The sequence below is a fragment of the Oppia nitens genome, unplaced genomic scaffold, assembly GCF_028296485.1.
Source record: "Oppia nitens isolate AA-2021 unplaced genomic scaffold, nextdenovo-longstitch-racon4-pilon3 scaffold14_pilon_pilon_pilon, whole genome shotgun sequence".
NCBI classification, from domain to species: domain Eukaryota; kingdom Metazoa; phylum Arthropoda; class Arachnida; order Sarcoptiformes; family Oppiidae; genus Oppia; species Oppia nitens.
Window position 1 is genome coordinate 71,344 of NW_026533193.1, and position 27,970 is coordinate 99,313.

The 27,970-nt window shown below is 20.5% G+C and overlaps 1 protein-coding gene across 1 annotated transcript; it reads right to left on the reverse strand.

Annotated features, from left to right (window-relative positions):
* Nucleotides 1-3,939: 3,939 nt before the first annotated feature.
* LOC128961905 (cell adhesion molecule Dscam2-like) lies at nucleotides 3,940-27,959 on the reverse strand. The gene is made up of 17 exons (XM_054308227.1): nucleotides 27,875-27,959; nucleotides 24,515-24,742; nucleotides 17,090-17,151; nucleotides 16,900-17,002; nucleotides 16,533-16,685; nucleotides 15,289-15,627; nucleotides 13,554-13,762; nucleotides 12,654-12,949; nucleotides 10,993-11,663; nucleotides 9,967-10,251; nucleotides 9,062-9,397; nucleotides 8,231-8,536; nucleotides 7,179-7,452; nucleotides 5,689-5,983; nucleotides 4,971-5,046; nucleotides 4,559-4,858; nucleotides 3,940-4,478 (listed from the first exon to the last, which is right to left on the reverse strand). Exons 2-17 carry the CDS (start codon nucleotides 24,624-24,626, stop codon nucleotides 3,940-3,942), a joined length of 4,356 nt encoding a protein of 1,451 aa, XP_054164202.1. The 5' UTR covers nucleotides 24,627-24,742; nucleotides 27,875-27,959.
* Between the last annotated feature and the right edge of the window lie 11 nt (nucleotides 27,960-27,970).

Sequence of the window (27,970 nt, forward strand, 5' to 3'; positions counted from 1 at the left end):
GTCTAAACAAATAGTRTATATATATATACAGTATATATATATATATATATATATATATATAAAGTATTGGCAAACAAAATGGGGCAAAAAAATAATTGCAATGTTTGTTGTCTCTTAAATATGTGATGGTTTGCAATGTATTTTTGTTTGATTGAAAATTTAATTGCAATTCTCATTGTTTTTTTTTTGTATTTTATATAAATTTTACACAAAAAAAACTTGTATAAAAATAATTTTAAATTAATTTAATTTTTATGTTACTGATTGTTATATTACCGAATATATATATTATTTATAAATATTTTTATGTTAAATAAATTTATAATTTCAATTTATCCTGTGGCTTTAATAATAATAATGAATTGTTTTAGCTAAGTATTACAAATTAAATTATATTTAATACAAAAAAAATTAATATTTTTTAGTTTATTTAATAATTGCAATTGCAACTTAAAATTTTAATCCAATGTTTAGATACTGTAATTTAATTATTTAATTAAATAATATTATAATTAATTTTAAACTATTTATAATTTTTGAGTTCCATTACACCAAAAGTATATTTTTCTAATAAATATATAATATTTTAGATATTTTAGAAATTAATAAAAAAATTGTAAATTTATATTAGCTCTAAATAAAAATAAATTGTTTAGTAGTTTCTAAAATTTAAAAAAAAAATAAAAATAAACATTATGCAATCGACTAATATTTTTAATAAAATAGTTAGCATTTAATCTAAAAAAAACTTATTTATTATTGTTTTGAATTCAATTATTTCAAACCAAAAAAAAATTTTTTTATGCATTAAATCAAAACTTGCAAAAGGCGTTACACACAAAAGCATAGAAATTAAATAAAAAAAAGAAAAAAAAGAGGAATAAAATTATTAGTCTATAAATTGTTACATAAATTATTTGTAACTACAACTCTCTCTCTCTCTCTCTTTCTCTCTCTCTCTCTTTCTCTCTCTCTTTTTTCTCTCTCTCTCTCTCTCTCTCTCTCTTTCTTTCTCTCTCTCTCTCTCTCTCTCTCTCTTTCTCTCTCTCTCTCTCTCTCTCTCACTCTCTATGATTGACTGTATTGAATATACAGTGCATTTGACATCAAAAAAATAAAGCCAAACATTAAAAGTCAAGATTAATGATGAGTTAGAATAAAATAATAATAATGTTTTATATATAAGGTTTAGTCAATGGAAAGTGTTGGCACACATACTGTATAATATTGTACTAATATAGTACTGTACTATACTAAGCACTGGTAGTTTCTAATATTACAGGTTCACATAACTTTCCAAAAACATTTAGTCCTCCTATTTGTTTCCAACTCATTAACTGTTTCCCCGATTGCATAGTACAACCAAATCATATGTTAATAATTGATTAATTTTTGTTTTCAGTCGAAAATTTATCACAATATTGTTTGCAAATAACTATAATATGTTTTTTGCATATATAAGTTTATACATAAATTTTAATCTAAATTATTATAAATTACAGTATACATATATTCTGCTATTTTTTTTATTTGAAACTATTAGTTAATTATTATTGTTAAATAAAAATATACTAAACAATAAATATTTTTGTTATTTTATATCTAACACAACACACACACACACACTTATATATGCATATATATACAGTATATACACACAATATATGCAAATTTATATCAAAAAATTATAATTGATGTGTTTTTTATTTAAAACTATTTAAAAAAAAGTAAATGTAAGTTTGTATTGATTAATAGCAATTTTTTTATTATATTATATACATACAAAATAAAAAATTTAATTTATATATATATATWTATATATATATACTTATATATAAAAAATAGCCAAACATTAAGTTACTGAGACACTCAATGTAATCAACACATTATGTATTACTAGTATTTTTTTTTATTTGTAAACTATATTATTAATTTGTGTAATATATCACATATACTTAAGAAACATAACATAAAGAAAATAGTTATAGACTATAGTAAAACAAAAACAAAATAGATATTTTAATTAATTGCAACAAAAAATAAATAAGTTATTTTTTAGTTGTTTATAATTTTGAAACACTGTATTACTGTAATTACATTGTTTTTTTTAATAATGTATTTACCAAAAATAATAATAATAATAATAAATAACTAATTTTCTTTACTAATTAATTAGTTGTCATTTACACCCAACAATAACAATAACAAAATTAATTAAAATAACAAAACAATAATTATGTACTAAAATATTGAGGTTTTAGTGATAATTAAATTATTTAATTAATATGAGAATTTATAAATATTATTATATTTTTTTTAAAAAATGTAATAATTTTATTAACTTATAATCATTATTAACATTGACATAAAGTGTAGCAATAGTTATACACATACACATACACATACACATACACATACACATACACATACACATACACATACACATACACATACACATACACATACACATACACATACACATACACATACACATACACATACACATACACATACACATACACATACACATACACATACACATACACATACACATACACATACACATACACATACACATACACATACACATACACATACACATACACATACACATACACATACACATACACATACACATACACATACACATACACATACACACATAGTTTAAATATAACTTACAGTTCACTTTAAATTACAAGTCATTAGTAATAGTTGTTTAGAAAATAATGTATTAAACAATTTATCACAATTTTTTTTTGTTATAATACAATAAAAACTCATATACCATTATACAGGTATATTATTATTATTATTATTTAAACACTAGTTTTTTTATTAACAGTAATTTACCAGGTTAAATTGCATTAAATAATAGTATTGAATGAGAGAGAGAAAAAACAATTAATAATTGATGTTTTTTTCTTACATTCACTAACATCTAAGCTAAATATATTACTCTCTTTCTCTCTCTCTCTCTCTCTCTCTCTCTCTCTCTCTCTCTCTCTYTTTCTCTATCTCTCTATATATATAAATTTATTGTATTATACACTTACCTGATGTGTGACTCAAAACATCATAATAATAATAAACGTACAAAAAAATAGTTACAATAGTTTTTATATAAGCGTATTATAACTACTGTATTATTATTATTATTAGTATTAGTAGTAATATAATTGGATACTAGGGTTGCTGTTGTTGTTGTTGCTATTGTTGTGGAAAACTTCATTAATAATAATAATAATAACTAACAAAACAAAATAATAACTCAACAAAAATAATTGTCTTTTAACTTACACAATGTTATAGTGTATGTGTGTGTTCACAAAATTTTATTACTATTATTATTATTTTTGTTGTTGTTGTTAATGTAGAAAATAAAAATAGTTATCACAAAATTAATAAACTATAATAATAATAATTACTTATTTTAATAATATTATTATTATTTGTATTTTATAATAAAATAATAAAAATAAAATCATTAATTAATTACGTTATGTTCTAAAACAAGTACATAATTAATGAAAATATTTTTTTTAATATATTTAATATATTTAATTAATTAATTAATTAATACTATAAATATTGAAAAATAATTAATTAATTTCAAATAATCACTTATTTATTTACAAATTACTGTTTTTTAGTCAATACAAATTAGCTAAAAAAATTTATTTATAAATGTAAATTTGTTTTTTTAACAATTAAAAATGTATGATTTACAGTATAATTTATATTCAACAATTTAAATATAATAAAATTTAATAATAAAATGTGTAAATAAGTGTTTTGTAAATATACATGTAAATTTGGCACAAATTTATTTATTTTTATTTTTTTGAATTTATTGATTAAAAAATATAAATAATTTTCTTAAATAATTAATTAATAATATTAATTAATTTTTTAAAAATAATTATTTGTTTTAAATTTTTATACCCATTTCGGTGGAAACGGCTTTTCGTAGACGTGTTCGCGTGTTATCGGCTGACGTCCCGGTGTTTGTGTAGTGGCACCGGTTGATGACATATAGCTCAGGTCGTCCACATCGCTAGTCTCGATACCGCCGGAGCCGTCAAACGGTACACACATTTTATGATCGATACGGGACAAGGCGTACGGCGATTGAAAATATAATTGTTTATCCGATTGAACACAATTATGATTTTCCAGATAACTGTCCTTCAGATTGCACTGATTGTGATCATTGGTTAGGACTGATAGTTGATAGGCTGAGCCCAGTAGTTGATCGTCTCGACAGTTAAACTGTTGGCTATGATGTCGTATGGATTGACTGTTATTATTGTAATTGTTTTGATTCATCAGCGACTGTGGCCTACGTTTGTTGACAACAATTAGTCCGACACATAGTATCACAGATAACACTATCACTGAACATATCACAGGTATAACTATAGTAATGCTATCGAAACCTAACGGCGGTTCCCTTTCGGACAGTGGAGATACGGTACCTATAAATATATATATATWTATATATTATTATTTTGTAAACTGTATGTATATGTAGTAACAATAACATTAATTCATTTACCTCCCTGAGCCGTAAGTGTGGCAAACTGATAGACTTGTTCAGTACTGCCGGCATCGTTGACTGCCCTAACAAATAGTGAATACCAATTACCCGCTTTGAGCGCCTGTATCTCCAGACTGGTCTCATCGGGCCAGAGATGTGCGTCCAGTTTATGCCATTCCGTCTCATATTTTGTTAGTTTGTATTTCAATTGAAACTCTTTGATCGGACAACCATTTGATAGCCATTCATCCAGTCGTATGACCGCTGATGTCGTGTTTACTATTATAAAATCATTCACCTGTTTGGGTACTGTCGGTGCTGTTTATTAAACAATTGATTTAAATATATATATAAATTATAACAAATATTTAATAATTTTATTTATTACAAAAAAAATTATTAATAAATTAATAATAGATTTTGAAAATACCTGATCCCTTAGTTTTAATAGCTATGGCATCGCTTGCGTCTCCCTTTCCGATAGCATTATAGGCCACTAAATAAAACTAATTAAAAATTTATTATTAATTAAAATATTATTAAATATTAAAATTAGATGTTATTTTTATCAATTAATTAATTTATTCAAAAAATATATTAATTATAATATTTATTTTTATATTAAATTAAAGTTTTATTAGTTTTCCGTTTTGAATAACTATAGCTTTTAATTGAGTATTTAATTTGATGATTATTAAATAACATTATGAATAATTAAATATAATTAATTTAAAATAGATATAATTATAAAACTTATTAATAACTATTGACTATCGCATTGAACAATAATTATAATGAATATATTATTATTAAATAATAAAGTAATTTTTTATTAATAAATTTAAGTTAAATAAAATAGATTAAAATGTAATACTATAAGGAAATTAATGACAAAAAAATTAATATTTGAAATAAATTTATTGTTTTAATCAATATATTTTTTTTGAAAAATCAATAATTGATATTTTGTATAATATAATAACTATTATTTTTATTATGCTGTTTATTAGTTGTTAATTTTTAATAGATATCTATATTATTATCAATTATTGTATCTTAATTTTTTATTGATTATTTATTTTTATTTATAATTATATAAAATTTTAATATAATATAAATAATAAAATATATAACATATGATTGAATACCTGATATAATGTTCCGCATAACAGATCATTACTCGTATAGGAATAGGTCTTCAAACGCAACTGTTTTTCAATCCATTGTTTTGAATGGCTTTTCCAGTATATGTAATAACCGGTGATTGTGTTCAACGAGTCATTATTATTGCCGATATTGTCGTCTAATCCCTGGTCGGGGAACTTCCACTCCATTTCAATCCAATCGTAACCGACATCACCGATGGTCAGTATGGGTGCTGTGGGTCTGTCCATTAACAGTGTCTGACCAATAATCTCCTCCGATTGCGGACCCGTCCCTTTGCTATCAATTTATTAGAAAAAAATAACGATTATTATTTGATAAAATAAAATATAATAATATTAATTATATGAAAAACAATTTTATAATTTATAAACTAATAGTTTATATAATTTTTAATAAAATATAATTTATTAGTAAAAAACTAGACTTTTATTTTATTTTTTTTTCTCATAACAAATTCAATAATAACTTTTTATGTAATATATCATATATGTTGTTGTTATTACTTATAGTTGAAAATTTTTTTTTATATCTATCAATAAAAATGACTAAAACATCAATATATATATATTTGTGTTTTATTTTTAAAAAATATAATATAATTAATAAATTAATTACTATTTATTTTAATAATATMAATTTATCAATTGAATAGTAAAAATATGTTTATCAGTTATTTATGTTTTATTGAGTTATAAAAAATAGTATTTTTATTATTTATAACATATTTTTGGTTGTTTTCTATTAGCAATGATTTAGTGAATTAGTTTAGTATCTATAGTATTGTACTCTCTATATGTGTGTTAATATAGTGACAAAAAAAAATATATATATATATAATAAACACATTTAATGTCAAAAACAATCAATGAGTTGGGAATTTTTTGATGGAAAATATTGCTTAACTTAATATTATTAATGTTTATACAGTTTATGTCAACAACAATACAAAATTTATATGAAAAAAAAATTTATAAATTGTTATATTTATTGAATAAATAAAAATATGTGACAAAAAAACGGTTTATAAATTTTTTTGTTGTTATTAGTTATAAAAAATAAGTAATGTATTTGTTTTTTTATTTCAACTAATTATTATTAATATATATCTAATTTTGTTAATATAATTAAAATTATAAATTATAAAACTTATTAATTGACATTAAAAAATTAAAATTTTTAATTAATTAAATTAACAATTAACGAAATTATAACTAAAATTATGACTATATTTAATTATTATAAAATTATATATGAAAACTGTAATATTTGGAAAAAACATTTTTTTAAATGTCATAAACTATTATAAATTATTTAATATTAGATCCTAAATATAAGTGGAAATATAAATTTTATTAATAAATATTTTTCTAAAAATAAATTTAATTGAAAGCAATTATTGCCCAAATAGTAAGTCAAATATATATATATATATATTTTATATATAATTATTTTTGTATCACAAATGTCTTACCCATTGAATGCCTGAACAACGACAGCATATTTAGTGTTTGGTTTGAGTGATGTTATGTTGACTTCGTTTCGTTGGTTTACAACACCCGACACATCACTAATCAATAACTTCTTAAACATATAGTTTGAGTCCAAAGAATCCAATGACTTATAACCCAAATAATAGCCAATAATGCGTCCATTTCTCGATTCAAGTGTCGGAGCCGTAAATGAGACGCCAAGGGATCGGGCACTCAATGGGAACACTTGGATGTGTTGGGGAGGACCTGACGGCTCTGATATATACACACACACACAAAAAAACACAACAAAAAATACTCATTTATATTATTCAGTAAATATATATATATATATATATCGTTAATGTAATTATCGATTACATTGTGTATGAATGCCATAGTTGTGTGAATAATATTAAAACTTATTATATAATAGACTACTACTACTACTAGTAGTAGTAGTAGTAGTAGTAGTAGTAGTAGTAGTAGTAGTAGTAGTAGTAGTAATATTCAGACAAATTATATGCAATTCATTAAACTTTCTTTTACTGTCTTATCAAAAAAAAATAAAATAAAATAAAACATTGAATAGAAAATGATATTTCAAAAGACTGTTAAAAATTAAAGATTATATAATATAAAAATTTTACATAAAAATGCATATAAAATTAATTTTTTTTTCAAAAATAAAATTTCTAATGAATAGGCTTAACAAATAAATTAGATAATAAAAATATTTTTATGTTTCTCTCTCTCTCAAAAATAAAATAATGAATTAAATTAATGAGTAAGTGATTCAATTGAATAGAAAATACATTTAATAAAAAATGCTTATTTAAAATGTAAGATATATTAGGATTAATAAACTTATTATAACTATAATTATAATGTGATATATGTTTAGCATTTTATATATGTTATAACAGTATATATATAAATATTAAAATTATTTAATGTATACAACATTTTTATAATATATAATATTTAGCAATTTGTATATAAATAAATCAATCAATAAATCAAAATCAATATTTATCTACAAAATTATACATACCTTCCTCAGTGGTAGTAAAGTGTATGTCTTCACTATAGGAACTGAAACCGCATTTGTTTTCCGCTCTCAACCGCACGTCATAACTGGTCACAGGTTTTAGTCCTCTAATAGTGAATGAAGTATCGCTTCCGGCAATGGTTTCAATCATTTTATCTGTCATTGATTGCCAGCTATTCACTGATGGCTTGTATTGTAATCGATAGGCCGTTATAATGGTGTTCCCAGAGTAGGGCTCTATCCATGACATGACTGCTGTACGGCTCGTAATCTCACTAATCATCACATTGTTTGGTATATCTGGTGACTCTGTTTTGACAGTTTTTTTTTATTGCATTTAGTTAATAGTATTATATATACAGTATTAAAGTATATGAGATTAGTATTATTTAATATAATTACTTGTAAAGTCAAACTAATAAGACAAAAATAAATTAAAATATAACAATCAAACTATTGTTTAAAAATAATTGTTAATCTAATTGCTAATAATTTTTTGAATAGTGTTTTAATTATTTATAATTTTACTGATAAATTGTTTAGCACTTGTTTGGCATCCCATTCCCACTATTGTTTTTAGTGACAAACTCAGTATGTATTTCAAAAAAGTTTAATGTCATTAATCAATACAATAGTTATACTAATAGAGTAGTAGTAGTAGTCTATTAAACATAATAACAATACAAATTAATTAACAAAATAATTAATTAATTGATTTTTTTTCACTAATAATAAACTCAATAGTTTTAATGATATCTCAATTTAGTGTTAATTATATAATACAACAATATCTATATAATAATAATAATAATAATAATAATAGTCTATACAAACCCTGAACAATGAGCTGATAGTTATATTCATCTCTTCCGTACTGATTGTATGCCAAACACGTGTACAATGAACTGTCCGCACGTGTCGTGTCTTTGATGTTTAATCGTATCAATAGACTATCGTTTGTCTCATTTCGTAACATTTGATATTTATTATTATTATTATTATAATTATGATTATTATTATTGTTATTAAGTTGTTTGACATCCAATGGCATCCCATCCTTAGTCAATGATATAGTGATGGGCTGTTCACCATATGATAGGCAATCTATCCAAACGGACTGTCCGTTTCTAACTGTTTGCGATTCAAACTTTGTCTTAAAGTAAGCGCCAACTGTTTAAAATAAAAATAAAATTATTATTGTTATATAATATTAATTTTTAAAAATAAATTTAAAAAAATAAAAAATAAATATAATTTCAATTATTTTTTATAGGTAAAGTATTTTATATTTTGAAAAATAATTTATTATAAAACTATAATACAATATATCATATATATATACAGTATAATATATATATGTAAAAAATAAGTTATTGTTGTGGTTTAATAAAACATTAGTTTAGTTAAACTATAAAATGTTTCATAAATTTATTCAAAAGCAAATCCTAAGAGTTTTTTTATATATAAAAGCCCTGAAAACCTAATGTAATTTATTTCAAATATTTATTTATTTATTTTTTTTTTGAGTATATTTATAATGCATATATCTTTTCTAGTAAATATCAATTGAAATAAATTATTGTACAAAAAAAAACAAATAATATTATTATTTTATGATTTATTATTTGAAATAAATTAATAAATAAAAAAAAGTACTCAACTCAATAAGTTTTTATTTTGATAAATTGTTTTATATAACAACAACAACAACAATAGAAAATAATATTATGATTACATACCGTGTACTTTAAGTGTAACCAATTTGCTGATACCGGTGCCCACACCGTTGTTGGCCTGACACAGATAGACACCCTCGTCATCGAGTTGGACATCATTGATGGCTAGACTGCCGTTGAACAGTGAATGCATGTGTGAGTTACTGATGATTGTCCGGAGCTGTCCCTCCCGGAGCTCCGATCGTTCCCACCAAACACGTGAGTGACCGCTTGAAACACAGTCCATCACTACTCGTTGGCCGACAATAGCTTCGGTATCTGACGGACTGATTATCCATTTGGGTGGCACTGAGAGTTGTGTTTTTTATAATAAAATATTATCAAAAATTATAACTAACTAATTATTCTAATAAAACTATTTTTTTTTTAAAATATAACAAATATATAGATTATAAATATTTAATCAAAATTTTTTGTGTGTCCAAACTAGTTATCTATAAGTAATATTCAATTAACATTTATCTATATTATATAATATAATTTTTTTATTACAGTTCTATAAATTATTAAAAACAATATTTTTTAAATATTAAATTAAAGTATTTAATAAATTATTTTTTACTGTTTAAACTATATATATATATATATATTGATAGAAATAAAAGGAGTAAATTTTAAATACAAAAAAAATTAAATTTATAATTATAGCTAAATATTATTTAGTACGAAAATATAATACTGGACATAGGTTTTTTTAAAAAAATAAAATTATTAAAACAATAAACAATAAATAACTAATCTAGTACATTAAGCAATTAATTTAATATGTTATAAAATTTCAATAATCATATTAAAAATAAATAATCATATTAAATAATACTATTAAATATTAATATTTTAATATTTTAAAATCTTATTAATCAAAATACTGTAATAAAAAAAACAAAATATAATTATATTTTTGTTTATAATCTGCAATATATCAAAATACTGTAGATTATTACCAACAATTATTTTTAAAAAATTTTTTGGTGTTTAGTTAGCTAATAAAAAAATTAAATAATTAATACAATAAATATATAGACAAACCTAAAACAGTTAGTATTGTCGAGTATGAAGTGTTGGCCACTCTATTGGACGCCAAACACGTGTAGTTACCGGAGTCGTCGGCCGTAACATTGGATATGAATAGTGTCGTCGAAAACATATTGTTTGACATCAACTTAATCCTATTGGCGGAAAACTTGTCGTCCCGTGTGGTCAACAATTGCCGTACGGGTACGTCATCTTTGAGAAACTCTATACTGAGTGGTGGATCGCCCTCAACGACAGCACAGGTAAGCAATTGACGCATACCTTCCCGGAGATTAGGCGACACCGAAAACGGTGCAATCACCGGGGCAACTAATACCTCAATGTAGACATCGCTGTGCGCCGAACTACCGGAGCTGCCGTTCACTAAACACCGGTACCAGTGCTCATCAGTATGACTGTCCATCAGTTCGACAACTAATGTACCGTTGGTTAGACTTTTTTGCCGATGATTTTGCGGCAATTTATGCCACTGTTGGTGTCCATCGTTTATAAACCATTGTATCGATTGTATGGGATGACCGTTTGCCGGACAATCAACTTGTAGTGATTGGCCGGCAATGACCGTAATGTTATGTATGAACTTTCGCACAAATACCGGTCCCCTAATCACTACTCGGTTGTAATGCAAGGCTTTAGTTATACCGTTAAATGCCAAACATTTATATCTAAAATTTTTTTGTGTGTAAATAATAATAATAATAATAAAGTATTAATTTTATTATACTAGTGTATATGTATTATATTTTTTTGATAAAATTTAAAATTTATATTTTTACAAATATTACACACTCATACAAACACACACACACACACATACATACATACATACATACATACATACATACATACATACATACATACATACATACATACATACATACATACATACATACATACATACATACATACATACATACACACACACACACACACACACATACATATATATATATATATATATATATATATATATACATACATACATACATACATACATACATACATACATACATACATACATACACACACACACACACAAACACAGACATACATACACACATACATACAACACACACACATACAAACATACACACATACATATTAATACATATTAATACATACACACACACACACACACACACACACACACATATATATATATATATATATATATATATATATATATATATATATATATATATATACACAATATCATTCAAACTGTAATAAAATGTTTTAATAATAATTGAATTGAATATATTAATTATTATATTAATTAATTAGACACAAAATCTAAAGACACTTTAATCAGTATTTTTATATTTTAGTAGCAATTATATACTAATTTTAATTATTATCATTTCATTAATAATTAATGAAAAATTGTTATAACTTATAAAGTAAAGTAAAAATATATGTCTAAATTAAATAAAAGTATTTTGAGCCTATTATAAATATAACAAACAATAATTATTGATTAAATTGATTTTTACATCATATTTTAAATAATTAAATAATAATCAAAAAATTTAATCATAAAATAGCAAATTCATAGCAAAAAAATTTAATTATTAAAATTAATTTATATTTATTTATTAATAACTATTATTTTTTTTGGATAAAATAATAATATGAAAAAAACAATCAATACATACAGTCCTCCGTCATCTGTGCGGACATTAGTTATATTGATATAACTGTTGACAACACTATCACTGCTAACATAGTCGCCGATACGTATTCGCCAGCTATCGGTAATGGGCTGTCCGTCGACCGTCCAAATGATTTGAGGCAACGGTAGACCTTTTGCCGAACATTTGAGCGATAGGTCGACGCCCGGCGACAGCGGTTCCATCGGTGGAAATGTATAGACAAAGTGCGGTCCGTCACTAATCACATGGATCTCAGCACTGGACGATCTACTCGACCAATCATTACTGACTATACATTGCTATTATTATAATAGAGAAAACAAAATTTTAAATAATTTTATTTTAACTAAAAAAATAATTTCTAATAATATCTAAAAGATAAATATTGAAAATAACAAATATTATTACATAAAAAATTCAATTAATTAAATACAGTTTCTCATTATATATCATAAATTATCATAATTTTCAATTATAATTAATTTCACTATTTCTATCTAATCTTAAAATAAATTAAACACTAATTGTAATATAATTTATATATTTTTAAAAAAAATATATATTTGAAAAATCTTTGTAAAAACTTTGTTAGTTTAAATGAAACTAAAAAAATATAATAAATTATATTAAATAGTTATACTTATAAAAAGTGTGTTTTTTAAAAAATTAATTATTAAATATATTAATATATATAGATAGATATAGACTACTACTGTTAAAAAATAATACTATTATAAAAGTTTATTGATAGTTAATACTTTATTTTTATTATTTTTTTAAAAATATATATATTTATGGATACAATAAAAAAATGCTATATTAGTTGCGGTTTTAGCATATTATAATAGGATTAGTTAGATTTACTTTATATATATATATATATATATACATATATATACTTACATACATAGCCTGATCTATGGCATCAATTTGTTTGATATGTAATGAACGATCATTATATAGTTTAATGCGATTATTATACACAATTGGTTTGCCATTCATTTTCCAGATCACATGGCCTACCGGTGCTCCGGTAATACTACAGTTAAGCTCAACTGAATCGCCCACTCCTACCATCAAATGCGATGGATTTATGCTAACACTTAGCGGTGCTTTTATTTTATTTTTTTTGTTGGTTGAGGTTATGGGTTATTACGGAAAAAATAAAAAATAAATACATTATAAATATAGTAAAGTAATATAAGTAACTATATATATATATACTGTATATACATTATAATGATATATTTTGTATTTTCAATTTTGAATTTATATATATATATATATATTTAATAGTATTTTATTTTTATATTAAATTGGCATTTATTTTATTAAAATAAAAAAATGGTTTACAATAAAAAAAAACATATAGAAAAATCATTTTTTGCTAACCTATTTGTATGTATTTTAATAAACAATTTATTTTAGCATAATCTATTATAAATTTAGTTAATTAAATTTAAAATGAAATAAACTAATTAAATTTAATTTTAATTAATCTTATTTAATAGCTAAACATTTAATAATAAACAACAAAATTATATTATATTTATAAATATATATTATATATGTTTACTACATGTTTGTCATATAAAGTATATGTGTGTTGAGTTATAAAATTAATTAAAAAAAACTATGTTTGAGATTTTATGCTTGAATAATTAAATTATTAATTAATATATATTAATTTTTAATTGAAAATATGTTGTTGTAATATATATAATATATAAAATGTTAAATTTTTTGGACATAACTGCAAACACATAAACACTTATAAACACTTATAACTCATAAATTTTATTTTTGAAGCGGAAAACCATTGATTAAGATATAATAAATTGTTAAATGATTTTTTCTTTGCTATAAATTATTTATATTTATATATATATATATAACTAAAATATAGTTTGCGAGTGTGTTTGATATATCATTTCTAAACTTCAAAAAAATAAAATAAATAAATTATTGATTAAAAATTATACATTTTTCTAACATTTTATATGAGAAATATATATATATATATTAAAACCCTTTGCAAACAATTGTTAATTTAGAGCATAGATCTTAATATGCAATATATATATAATACTGATTATTATTATTATTATGTGTGAAAATTAAAACATGTCATATATAAAGTATTAATGGATATATATATAAAAATTATTTAATTAAAAAATATATGTTTAATAAGCATAAAATAGGAAATATGTGCTGAAATTTATTTTTATAATTAAATTATTATTTTTTAAAAAATATTAAATATTAGTAGTAAATAGTAGTTTTTAAGAAACAATTTTTAGTCGATATAAAATTATATAATAAATATTGTATGAGTTTATTAGCAAATTATAGATAAATTATATATTGATAAATTAATTTTAATAATATTTATTTATTTTTTAAATTATAAAAAAATCTTATATGAAATATTGCATAACTAATATAATTATATTTGGTTTACATATTAGAAATAGTTTTAAAAACCAAGTTTTAGGAAAAATATATATTAAGAAAAATACAATAATTTTTAGTTATTAATGAAAATATCTTAAATTAATAGTTTCATTTAATTATATTTAATAATTTTTGTTTGATTATAATTTATAAAAATATACAAATAATTTCAATGACATACCTCTGACTATAAGCTGTGTATGACTGGTGTCCTGACCCACACTGTTATTACACACACAGACATACTTTGACGAGTCGTCCAATAAAACAGATTTTATAATAAGTGATGAATAGATTTGCGATAAACGAGTGGACAATGAATTGAATACAAATTTCTGGTCACTACTAGCTATGGCCGACAATCGGTCCAATAGTTGTGATTTATGATTAAACCGATACCAGACTACATGTGGTGGTGGATATCCCTGTGCACTACATAACAGTTCAACTGTTTGGCCGACAATGGCTGACACTTGTGTTAGACTTTTAGTAATTTTTGGCAACAAATTTGATTGTGACTCTAATATGTATGAGTAATAATAATAATAATAATTTTATGTTTATGTTTATTAGACTATATTATTAGTATTTGAAAATCTAATATCTTATAATTTAATATTTACTAAAATATTTTTTAACAAAAAAATCTATTTTACTATTTATCAATATATCCAAATTAATATTATTTAAAATTAAAATTATTATATACTGTAATTATAATAGTTGTAAGTTTTTAAAATAATATAATTTAATTGTTGTTTCTAACATATTATTTTTAAACAGATAAACTACGTATATATATATATATATATATGTATATATGTATACATATATACATGTATATATAAAGTAATTAATCTATTAATATGCTAAATAAATTGTTATAATATTATAAACAAATATTATGTTTACTTATGTAAAAACTAACTAAAATTTGATTTTAACTCTAAATGTATGAGTAATAATAATAATAATAATAATTACATGTATTATAAAATTTAATACTTTATAATTTATTATATTTAGGCATCAATAAGGTATATAACAAACATACAAAAAACAAAGCTATTAATCATCATTTATTATGATAATCTATAATAATTGATATTATATTAAACATATAAAACACTGATGATATAAATAAAAGTAATATAAAAAAATATGTTATCCGATAAAAATAATAAAATGACAGCAAATAATGTTATTATAAATGTTATTATTATTATTAGAAACTAATTAATTAACTAAATAATAAACTATTATATATATATGACGTGTGTTTGTTTTCATTAATTTTTTTTTCTATACAGTTATAATAATAATTAATAGTTTTGTTTAGTTTTTTTTTGCTTCAATTTATATTATATTATTACTAATACCTTATATAATAATAATAATAATAATAATTGTTTTTTTCAAAAATACCGGTAACTATAATACGTCCGGAATTGGCGCTGACTTTCACTTCATCGTTGAGTTTGTGTTTAGTCTGACATCGATATTGTCGGTGACTATCAGTGATGGCATCGACACTATGGATGACAAGTTCACCGGTAGATAACACACTAAATCGGCCGCCTATTGATGGATAATATAATTTTTAGTATAATTAGTAAAAATATACATAACTTATAAACTAAAATAATAATAACAATAAAATCAGTTATCAGACAAGTCTAATTATAAACATAATAATTATTAGTAATAAATTTAAAAAGTAATTTAAATTATTTATACAGTTATTACATATATATAATATATTTGTAAATTACTGTATTTTTTTCTTAAATACCGTTTTGAATATTTGAATGTATAGTTAGTCCATCATTTGTTAGCCAATTGGTAACCAAAACATAATCTCTTATAAATACAGGTATTATATCACATCTTAATATCTAATAAAAAAATACATTAATAATAATTAAAATTTTAGATAATTTTTTTTAAATAAAATTATATACAAATACAACTCAAAAACTTACGGCAGTATTGCCTTTAATAACAAACTCATCGTAAACTCGCACTTCATATGACTGTCTAATACCTAATAATAAAAAAAAAATATTTATAATTATTAAAATTATTACATTTGACTAACTATTAAATGAATAGCATATATTATATAATTACWAAAAATGATATTAATTTATTTTACTAAATACTTAGACTATAATTAGTTAAAAATAAAATTAATATTAGAAAAAAATTAATAAATAAATATATTTCCGGTTTATTTCTTAATAATTTCTATAAAAACTTTTATATCTATTTTACTTATCATAAAAACTATTATTTTATACCAAAAAATAAAATTATGTCTAACTTTTAAAACATCTATTAAACTGTATGTTATCTTAAATGTTATTTTAGTTTAATTACTATTTAAAAAAACAAATAATAAGTTTATAAGTTATAGTGAAATATAAATTTTTTAAAATATATTTATTCTATAAATTAAAAATATATTTTACATGTCTATAAAAAAATAAATTAATATTATATTTTTAAAATTAATTATTATTATCTAGTCTTAACAATAGTCTTAAAATACATTTAATGTTTATAAAAATATATTTAAATATTTTATTTATTGATTTTTCTTTTATAAACTCTCTCTCTCTCTCTCTCTCTCTCTCTCTCTCTCTCTTTCTCTCAATATATATATGAAAATAAGTAAAATTATATACATTATAAAAATATATAAAATATGTTAAAATACATTTTGACAATTGAACTCATCATTGATAGCATTGATATAAATTATTATTATCATCAATAATAATGCACTAATCTATATATAAATCTATACAAATAATATATATATATATATATTATTGATATCCAATAGGTTTCAATATGAAACAGCTGTCATTGAAAACATATTAATAACACAATTGTCTTAACAAACATTATCTGTATCTCTATTATCTAAATCATAAATAATATAAATTTTTTATTTAGAAATCTATATATTTAAAAGTATTATAAAATTATTCAAAAAATATTAAAAATTATTAAATTAAAACAACATTTTTAAAAAATAATATTAATAAATTATTTATCTATTTATAAAAACAATTTAAAACAATTATTTATATATAAAACAAATATAACACAATAATTTAATAATAGTGTAATAAAAAAAATTATATCAATATATATTGTTTATTGTTTTGCAAATATTTATTATAAACTATAATATTGAATAGTAATTTTTTTAAAAACAATATTTCACATAAAATAAAATTTGAATGTTTTCTAAGTTTTAATATTAAAATATATACATATATTCTGTAAAATTTAAATAATTTATTTAAAAATTTTCAATGCTTTTGTGTTTTGTTTGTTTAAAATTTTTATAATAATAATAAAATGCATTACTAATACAGTATATATTAATATATATACATAACTAATGTGTAATTGTGTGTTGTTTTTGTATTTAAGATTAAAATATTATTATTATTTAAATTAGAAATATTTATTATTTATATGGTTTTGTTAAAAGCATTTTATTGTTTAAAATTATTATTATTATTATTATTATTGTAATATTATTCATATCCAAATATTTAAATGATAAAAATTTATGTTTTTATTTATTTATAGTTATTTGAATGTCTAAAAAAAAATTTAAATATTTTTATTAATAAAAAAAACTAAAACATCATTTACACTAAAAACAGTTTATCTAATAATAAATACAACCAACAAACAAAAAAATGTTTTAATCAAATATATGTTAAATATAAGAAACTTTAAAAATCAATAAAAAAACAGTTAACAAAATGTATTTAATTTATTAAAAAACATATATATATATAATACCAGAATTAGTCTCATATAATTAAATATGTTATTATTGACTATTTATTTTTGTAAAAATTAATTATAAAAATATAAATTACACAAATATATTTATTATGTTGAATTTAATTTTTTAATTATAGACATCAAAAAAAATAAATAAATAACTAAATATGTAATTAAAGTTTAAACACATAAAAGTGTGTGAAAACAAATTACAAAAATAAATTTTATTAATTTTATTAATACTATTACAGATTTTTTTTTTGAATTGAGTTAAATATAATATTAATTACTAATAAAATAATTATTTAATAACCAAATAGTTTTAATATATTATAATTAACTATAGTTATCACTTGAAAATTGTTGTAGTATTTTACTATATATACTACTAATATTTATAATAATAATAATAATAATAATACAGTAATGTTTGATTGATTTTTGTGATTAATTATGATAAGCTAGTGATGACTAAATTATAGGGAAATTATTAGTTTTGAACGTAATATCTATTGTATTATAATATATATATATATATATTGACTGATGTATGACAACTACTTTTCATTGACATTCACTAAACAACAAATATATAGATAGATATATATAACTAATCATTAAAATTGATGAGACATTTAATAAATGATTTTCAACTGGAGTTAAGTCAAGTCAAGTCAAGTCAAGACATCAGATCAGATGAATGGGAATTCCAGACGTGAATAGCATTTTATACATCCCTTTCCTTGAAATCATCCCTTTCCCCCCCAGAAAACTATAGTATTATATATATATATATATATAAGTAATGAATTACTGTATCCTTAAATGTTAAATACCATTATTGCACTTTTTTCTCAATCTAATACATTATATCATATATTGTACTGTACATCATATACAGTATATACAATAAACTTTTATATGGGGTTTATATATTTAACTTATATAAGTAGTAGTGTATAATCAATGAGAGAGAGAGAGAGAAAAAAAAGTCAATTCATAGTAATTATATAACAATAAAGTATTATAAAGAAAATAAAGTATTTGTGATTTGTGTTCAGATATTAAATTACACACACATTAGACATATAAAAATTGCAATTAAATTAGTTTACAATTACTATACAGAAAAAAATGTTAAATACAGTATATATATATAAGAGTAGCAAAAATTTAATTAAATCTAAAATTCAGATAATAAAACATTTAATTATAAAACTTTAATTAACTTTACTTAAATTGTAATAAATAAGAACCTGTATTTAAATAACATAAAAATTTTATACAAATAAAATAAATTAATTGTAAAACATATTAATTATATATTTTTTGTATTAATGTATTCAATTTGATAGCAATTTTAAAAACTTATAAATCTTTAATAACTTGAAAAATATTTTTTTTATCAAATTTTGATTATTGTTACTAAAAAATAAGTTTACAAATATTATTTAAAACTTTACAAAAGTTATGATTTGTAATTTTGTAATAATAATAACTATTTTTTAAAAATCTGACAACTTATAAAAAAATTAATAAATAATAAGTTTAATAATTTATTTATTATTATTTTTTGTGGTTATAATATTATTTATAACTATAACTTTTTAAAATTAAATATATTTGAAATAAATTTTTTAATAGTAAGGTATTATTTATATATAATTTTTTAAAAATTTATTTTTGTATTATATTAATACATTAATAACACATTTATGACTATTAAAAAAATTATTGAATTTATTCAATAATATTATAATGTAATTTCATTTATTAATAAATTAACAGTAGTATATAACATATTTGTTATATAATTATAAACATATACAATATATACTATATATATATATATATATACTGTAATTTACTATAATTATTAGTACATTAATTATTGATTGTCATAAAAATTTTGACTGATATTTGTATTATAATTTATAAATAATGGTTAGTTTATAAAAAAAATAATAATACTTGCAATTATTATATTAAAAATATGGTCATTGAGTGAGAGAGAGAGAGAGAGAAAGAGAGAGAGAGAGGAAAAGAGAAAGAGAGAGGAAAAGAGAGAGAGAGAGAGATGAGAGAGAGAGAGAGAGAGAGAGAGAGAGAGAGAGAGAGAGAGAGAGAGAGAGAGAGAGAGAGAGAGAGAGAGAGAGAGAGAGAGGAAGAGAGAGAGAGAGAGGAAAAGAGAAAGAGAGAGGAAAAGAGAGAGAGAGAGAGAGAGAGAGAGAGAGAGAGAGAGAGAGAGAGAGAGAGAGAGAGAGAGAGAGAGAGAGAGAGAGAGAGAGAGAGAGAGAGAGAGAGAGAGAGAGAGAGAGAGAGAGAGAGAGAGAGAGAGAGAGGAAAAGAGAGAGAGAGAGAGAGAGAGAGAGAGAGAGAGAGAGAGAGAGAGATCAATAATAAATATACCGATAGATTAATGACATTCAAGTTGTCTGTACTCTCAATAAAAAAAACTAAACGCCGGCACAAAAAATATATAAACTTCAATGCAATAGATATATACAGTATATATATATATATATAAGTTATATATATATATATATATAGACTGTGAGAGTGTTAAACACACAGACAATGTGTTTGTTCGACCAAACGGTGCATCTATTGAGCGGAAAGACATTTTTTAGAGATCCCTGTCCTCTCATTATATGACAATATATATAAAGTATTTGATGTCTTTTAAGACACACATAAAGAAAGACTAGTGTAGTGTTGATGACAACCATTCAGAGCACATACACTATTGTATTGTATATATAGATATTATATTATACTACATATGATATATAAATTATATTTATTATTATTATTATTATTATTATATAATATAAGTATAACTGAATGACATTATTATACAATACAAGACATTAAAAAATTAATGGATTTAAAAATAATTACTATTTTTTTAGACATTAAATAATATGTTATATATTTATAGATTATTTAGTTTTTAAGTATTAATATAATATATTGTTAAGAAAATTTTATAATATAATTTCTAGTAATAAAAAAAATTACAATTGTAAGTGAAATAATAAATATATTTTTAAAATATATATATATAATCACATTAAATAATTTAATAATAATATGACTATAAATTTAATATTTTTACTAAACATTTATTTATTAAAAATATTAGGTGACAAACATAAGTATACAATATTTAACAAATAAGTTATGTATAGTATGTTTGCGAGTCATTAGGCATTTGCAACACAACAACAAAAAATCAAACATCAATTGGGAGAAAAAAAGATAGTTTTTTTTTTTGGTATATAAAAGGGAACGGTATGTGTAGTGTATGGTTCCAAATGACAGCCAGAGAACCAAAAAAAAAAAACGACATTCAATAGCTAGTATTCAACTCATACATACTGTACATACATATATATAGATACAAATCGTTAGATATTATTTTTTGTTTGTCTGTTTGATTGCATTTGAACTAAAAATATATGGATACATATGTTTAGATGAAAAAAATAAATAAATAATAGCAATGAGATATACAAATGTAGAAAAAATATAGAAATAGAAATTCAATTTCATTTCAGACATTCATTTCAAATATAATACAATATATATATTTAGACACAAAAAACGCAAATATTCTGTATATATATTTCAAATATATATATATATATATACAGTATTAGTAATACACAATATATATATATACAATATATAAGTTTGATATGCAATATATTTTGAATTAGTTTAATATATACTACTGTTATATAATAGAAATTGATTTAAATAACATACAAAAAAATAAAATAAAAATGTACTCAAATTAAGTTTCTCTATCTATTTGTGTGTTGCAAATCAATTGTGTAGTAGTTGACTATATTTATCAAAATGTTTGTTCAAATAAAATTTTATTCAATAGCTTATTATTATTATTATTATATGACATAAATATTACACTATGTATTTATTATCTACATTTTATTCAATAAATTGAATTGATATAGTATTTATATTATACATTATTATACTATATATTTACTGTATTTATCAACTAATCAATATCATAGTTATAATTAATTGTATAAAATTATTTTTTTTAATTTTGTTGCCTTAAAAAACTAGAAATTTATTTATTTTATTTTTTTGTAACAAATAAATAAACTCATAATAAAAAATATAGTGTATAATTAAATTAATTAATAAATTAATTAACTATTAGATATTGTAAGTGTTTATTAAAAAAAATTCATTAATAATTTATTTAAATAAATAAATTACTATTTCTATATATTTATTATTTTTCTATAAGTTTTTATTTTTTTTAACTAAAACTAGATATTTGACAAAAATGATAAATTAATAAAATAAAATAATAACAACAAAATCATAAAAGTTTAATATATAAAAAAAGACAAAAAACTAAATATAAGTTAGAAAACTATATGCAATTAATTGAAACAATAGTTGTATTATAATAATAACAGTAGTTTTGTGTGTGTATTGTTTTATTAGAGAAGTTTTTATATTAGTTGAGATTTTATATATATATATATTTATTTTTATCATTTACTACTAGTAGTACATACTCTATCTATCTATCTATCAATTGATTGGATAAACAACAACAACAACAATACAATAAAAACAAAAAAAAAGTTTGAGATTTTATTTTGAGTACAATTAGTTTTATGGCCATTAGGTATAAGTAGAGATGGGCAAATAGAAAGTTTCTAATAAATTTCCGTGAGAAAGTTTCTAGAAAGTTTCTCATGAATAAATTTCTATAGAAATTTAACTTTAATGTTATTCTATGGGATCCCCATATCTATAGTTATTGTAATACCAGTATTTTAATAACATATAATACTATACATATAATATCATACAGTATAGTATAGTACTATACAAAATGGGATACCTATATATAAAATAATTATAATTATTTAATAATAATCAGTTTTGTAAAATTTTATCCATTTTATTATATAAATCATAGTTTAATATAGTTTAATTAATTAATTTTTTATTTTAATTAATAATTAAAATAATAATAATAATATTTAATGAATTGTATATGATAGCAAATATCGAGATAACAAAATTAACCATGGGGATCCCATAGATAGAAATTTCTTTTAGAAACTTTCTAGAAATTTCTCTATTATTTTATAAATTTCTCTTTTTTGCCAACACTAGGTATAAGAGAGAGAGAGAGAGAGAGAGAGAGAGAGAGAGAGAGAGAGAGAGAGAGAGAGAGAGAGTAAAAACAATATTACAAATTGATTGTTACAATTGATAGCTAGACTTATATAATAATATTAATAGTATAACATAAAAATTATTATTTTTTTAGTCATGAAATAGAAAGCAATTATAACTTTTTATTTTATTTATATATAAAGTAATACTAATAAAGAAAATAGTGATAAAATTTATTTAGAGATTAGTTTATATGTGATAAAACATTGATGTTTTTTTAATGATAAATCAATTAAATTAAAATTATATAAATACTATTAATTGGTATTGTGTTTGTATTTTATATATATATATAAAATATTATAAATTTAAAACTAAATTATTTAATAAATAAATAAAAATTAATTTCAATGACTTACTGGCTCTGATTTGACAGTCAGTGCTCTCAATAGTACCGACACTATTGACGGCAACACATCGTATGGATGACCAGTGTATGTCCTGTTGGTAGTCGTGAGCGGCAAACGGCATATAAACTACTTGACTAGTAGTTTGGCCGTCAATAGTGAGCACCTGTACTATGCTATCCCTGTTGACTAATGGCGAGCCATCGGATTTAATCCAATGGATTTTCGGATCAGGATTTCCTATTTAGTTAATTATGTTATAAAAATACAATTAATTAATTATATATTTAGTGTAAAAAACTATGTATTATATATATATATCTAAATAAATACTAGACTCTAATTAATTGCACAGTTAGTTAAAAAAAAATGTTTATACTGTTTATAATTATAGTTTGTTTAATTTATTTTAAGTATTAATATTATTTACTATGGTTTTAAAAATTAATAAATACAATGATATATTAATATAAATAGAAAATACATTATTAGTTATTATTTGATTATTTAATATTAAAAATTAAACTCAAGTATCATTATATATTCAGAAAATTTATGTTTAAAATTAATATTAATTATTTTTAAAAAATAGTATATTAGTTTAATTGTATTTTTTAACTTTAACAATTATTATATATATTTAGTGTAAAAACATTCAATCAGATAATAGTGTAAATAATAAAAAAAAACTATGTATAATAAATATAAATACTAGACTCTAATTAATTGCACAGTTAGTTAAAAAAATGTTTATACTGTTTATAATTATAGTTTGTTTAATTTTTTTATAAAAAGTATTAATAATATTTATTAAAGTTTTAAAAATTATTAAATATAAGTATCATATTTATATATATGACAGACAATACATTATTTAGTCATTAATTGATTATTAATATCAAAAGTATCATTAGTTAGAAATTTAGAAAATTAATGTTAAAAATTAATATTAATTATTTTTTTTCAAATAGTATATTAGTTTAATTGTATTTTTACAACTTTACAAAAATACAATTAAGTTTATATATATAAAAAAAATAAATAATAATCAATATTTATTTTATAATCAAATAAAGTATTAGTATTAAATCAATATATACAGTAGAGACTAATATTAAATACACAAACAATATATATTAGAATAATATATTATATATAAAAATAAGAAATAAACATAAAAGTAATTTAATTTTATATATACTATATATATAGAGTATAATTGAAGTCAATATAGAAAATATTAGTTCACATTTGGTTTTTGTTTTTATCTAAGATAACAATATTATGGATATTAAGAATATTCTGATATTATATATACTTAATATAATATATATATATATATATACAAAAATAAATGGATTTATTTTTTTTTGTTGGGAACCAAACAAAAATAAATAGCAAATAAATAAAATGCTATTTTATTTATTTGCTATTTATTTATTCAGTCAGTCAACCGTTTCATTGGGTAAAACCACTACCAGAAAAAAATACTACTATTGTTTCTAATATATACTGTATATATAGTAGTATACAACTGTCCAAAACACATACCAGTTCTCTCATTCAACACACACACACTTATATAGTATAAGTCAGTCACACATTCACTCACTCACTCACTCACTCACTCACTCTATGTCTCCGATAGTATAGACACAAAAAAAACATTTTGAAATAAATAAATAAGAATTGATTTTATTATTACTACTATTATTATAATAGACTTGTCTTTTCTATATATTTGAACTGTAAATCCATTTACAGTTTTTTTTATATATATATATATTTTAGTTTTAGTTTTTAGTTTATTTCATACGTGTTTTGAGTTGATATGCATTTCAGATTCAAACATTTTTTTGTACATTTTATATATATATATATATATATATATTTAAACTAAATATTAGAATAATTTTGTTTAACTTATAGTTTATATGTAGTATTTTACATATAAAATATATATAAGATATCTGAGATAATTTTTTTTCATATATATATTTTATTACACTTTAGTTAACAATAAACTATTGTTTATGTGGTTTGTATGTAAAACTAGATTTGATTTTTTTTTTGGTTAAATATAAATATTATAAATTCAATATATATGTAATAAAAATCATAATGATTGCTAAATTGTTTGCCAATTTTTTTTGTTGTTGTATAAATAGAAAACAATATTAATATATAACTAATATTTATTATATTATATATTTAATATGTAAATATTGTATTTAGTTTCAAATATGTTAAGCACAAACATAATAAAATTTTACACTTTATAAATATGATATTTAATTATATATATATGGTATGAATTTAATTAATATTATTATTTTGTTTATTTAAAAAAATACTATAAAAGTTTATAAATATATAAAATATTTAATTAACATTTTATGTTTGTTTGTTTATTTACAAAGCTATTGGACTATAATATATATACAACTAAATTAGCATAATTTTTATGATTTTATTTCCCTATATTTATTTACACAATAAAAAATAATACAAAATTTTTATTATTATAAATGAAAATATAACAGATGATGATATAAAATATTTTCAAATAATTTAAAAAATACCAAAAAAGTTATACATATAAATATATATATAAAATCAAAAAATATTTTATACATGTATTTAAAATATTTATGATATTTTAATATTACTTTTTTTCAGTCGACTAACAGAATATTCCGTAAAAAATATATATATAAAAGAAATACAGAATAAAACTCAAAAATGATTTTTTTTCTACAAAAAAAAATATTTTTTATTCAAAAAAAATTGTATAAATTTTTTAATATGAAAAGTTTTGCTACAAATTTTTTCTTTTAAATAGATAAAGTTTTATTTTATTTTTTTGGTTATTCAATAACCGTATATTTTGTGAATGTGTGTGAATAATAAAAAAAATTGTTAAAAATATTTTATTGATGTACATTTGTATATATATATAATATGAGTATATATATATATGAGTATAGAAAAGTGGATACTAAAAAATTTGTATTTTATTATTATTATTATTATATATATATTTTGTTATTATAAAGTTCACGATATAATACTGTATATACAGTATATATATATATATATATATAAATTTATATTTAGCAAAATGAATGTACTTTTTTTAATGGATAGTACAAAATAATTACTGTATTATATAAATAATATACAGTATATATATATATATATATATAGTTTTTAATTGGTATTACTAATACACAATCACTCAACACATCGAAAAAAAACACAATTGACTTAATAAGAGTTAATAACAAACAACTATTAATAGTAAATATTAATTAATTACTATTTTTGTGTAATTTATAAATTTAAAAATTATTTATAATAATTACTACAAACCTTTAGCACTGCATGTAATGACAGTACGGGTGTCGTTGAGAAACTCAACCCTATTGTTGGGTTCAATCAAAAACTGTGGACCCCTTAGCTCTAGTG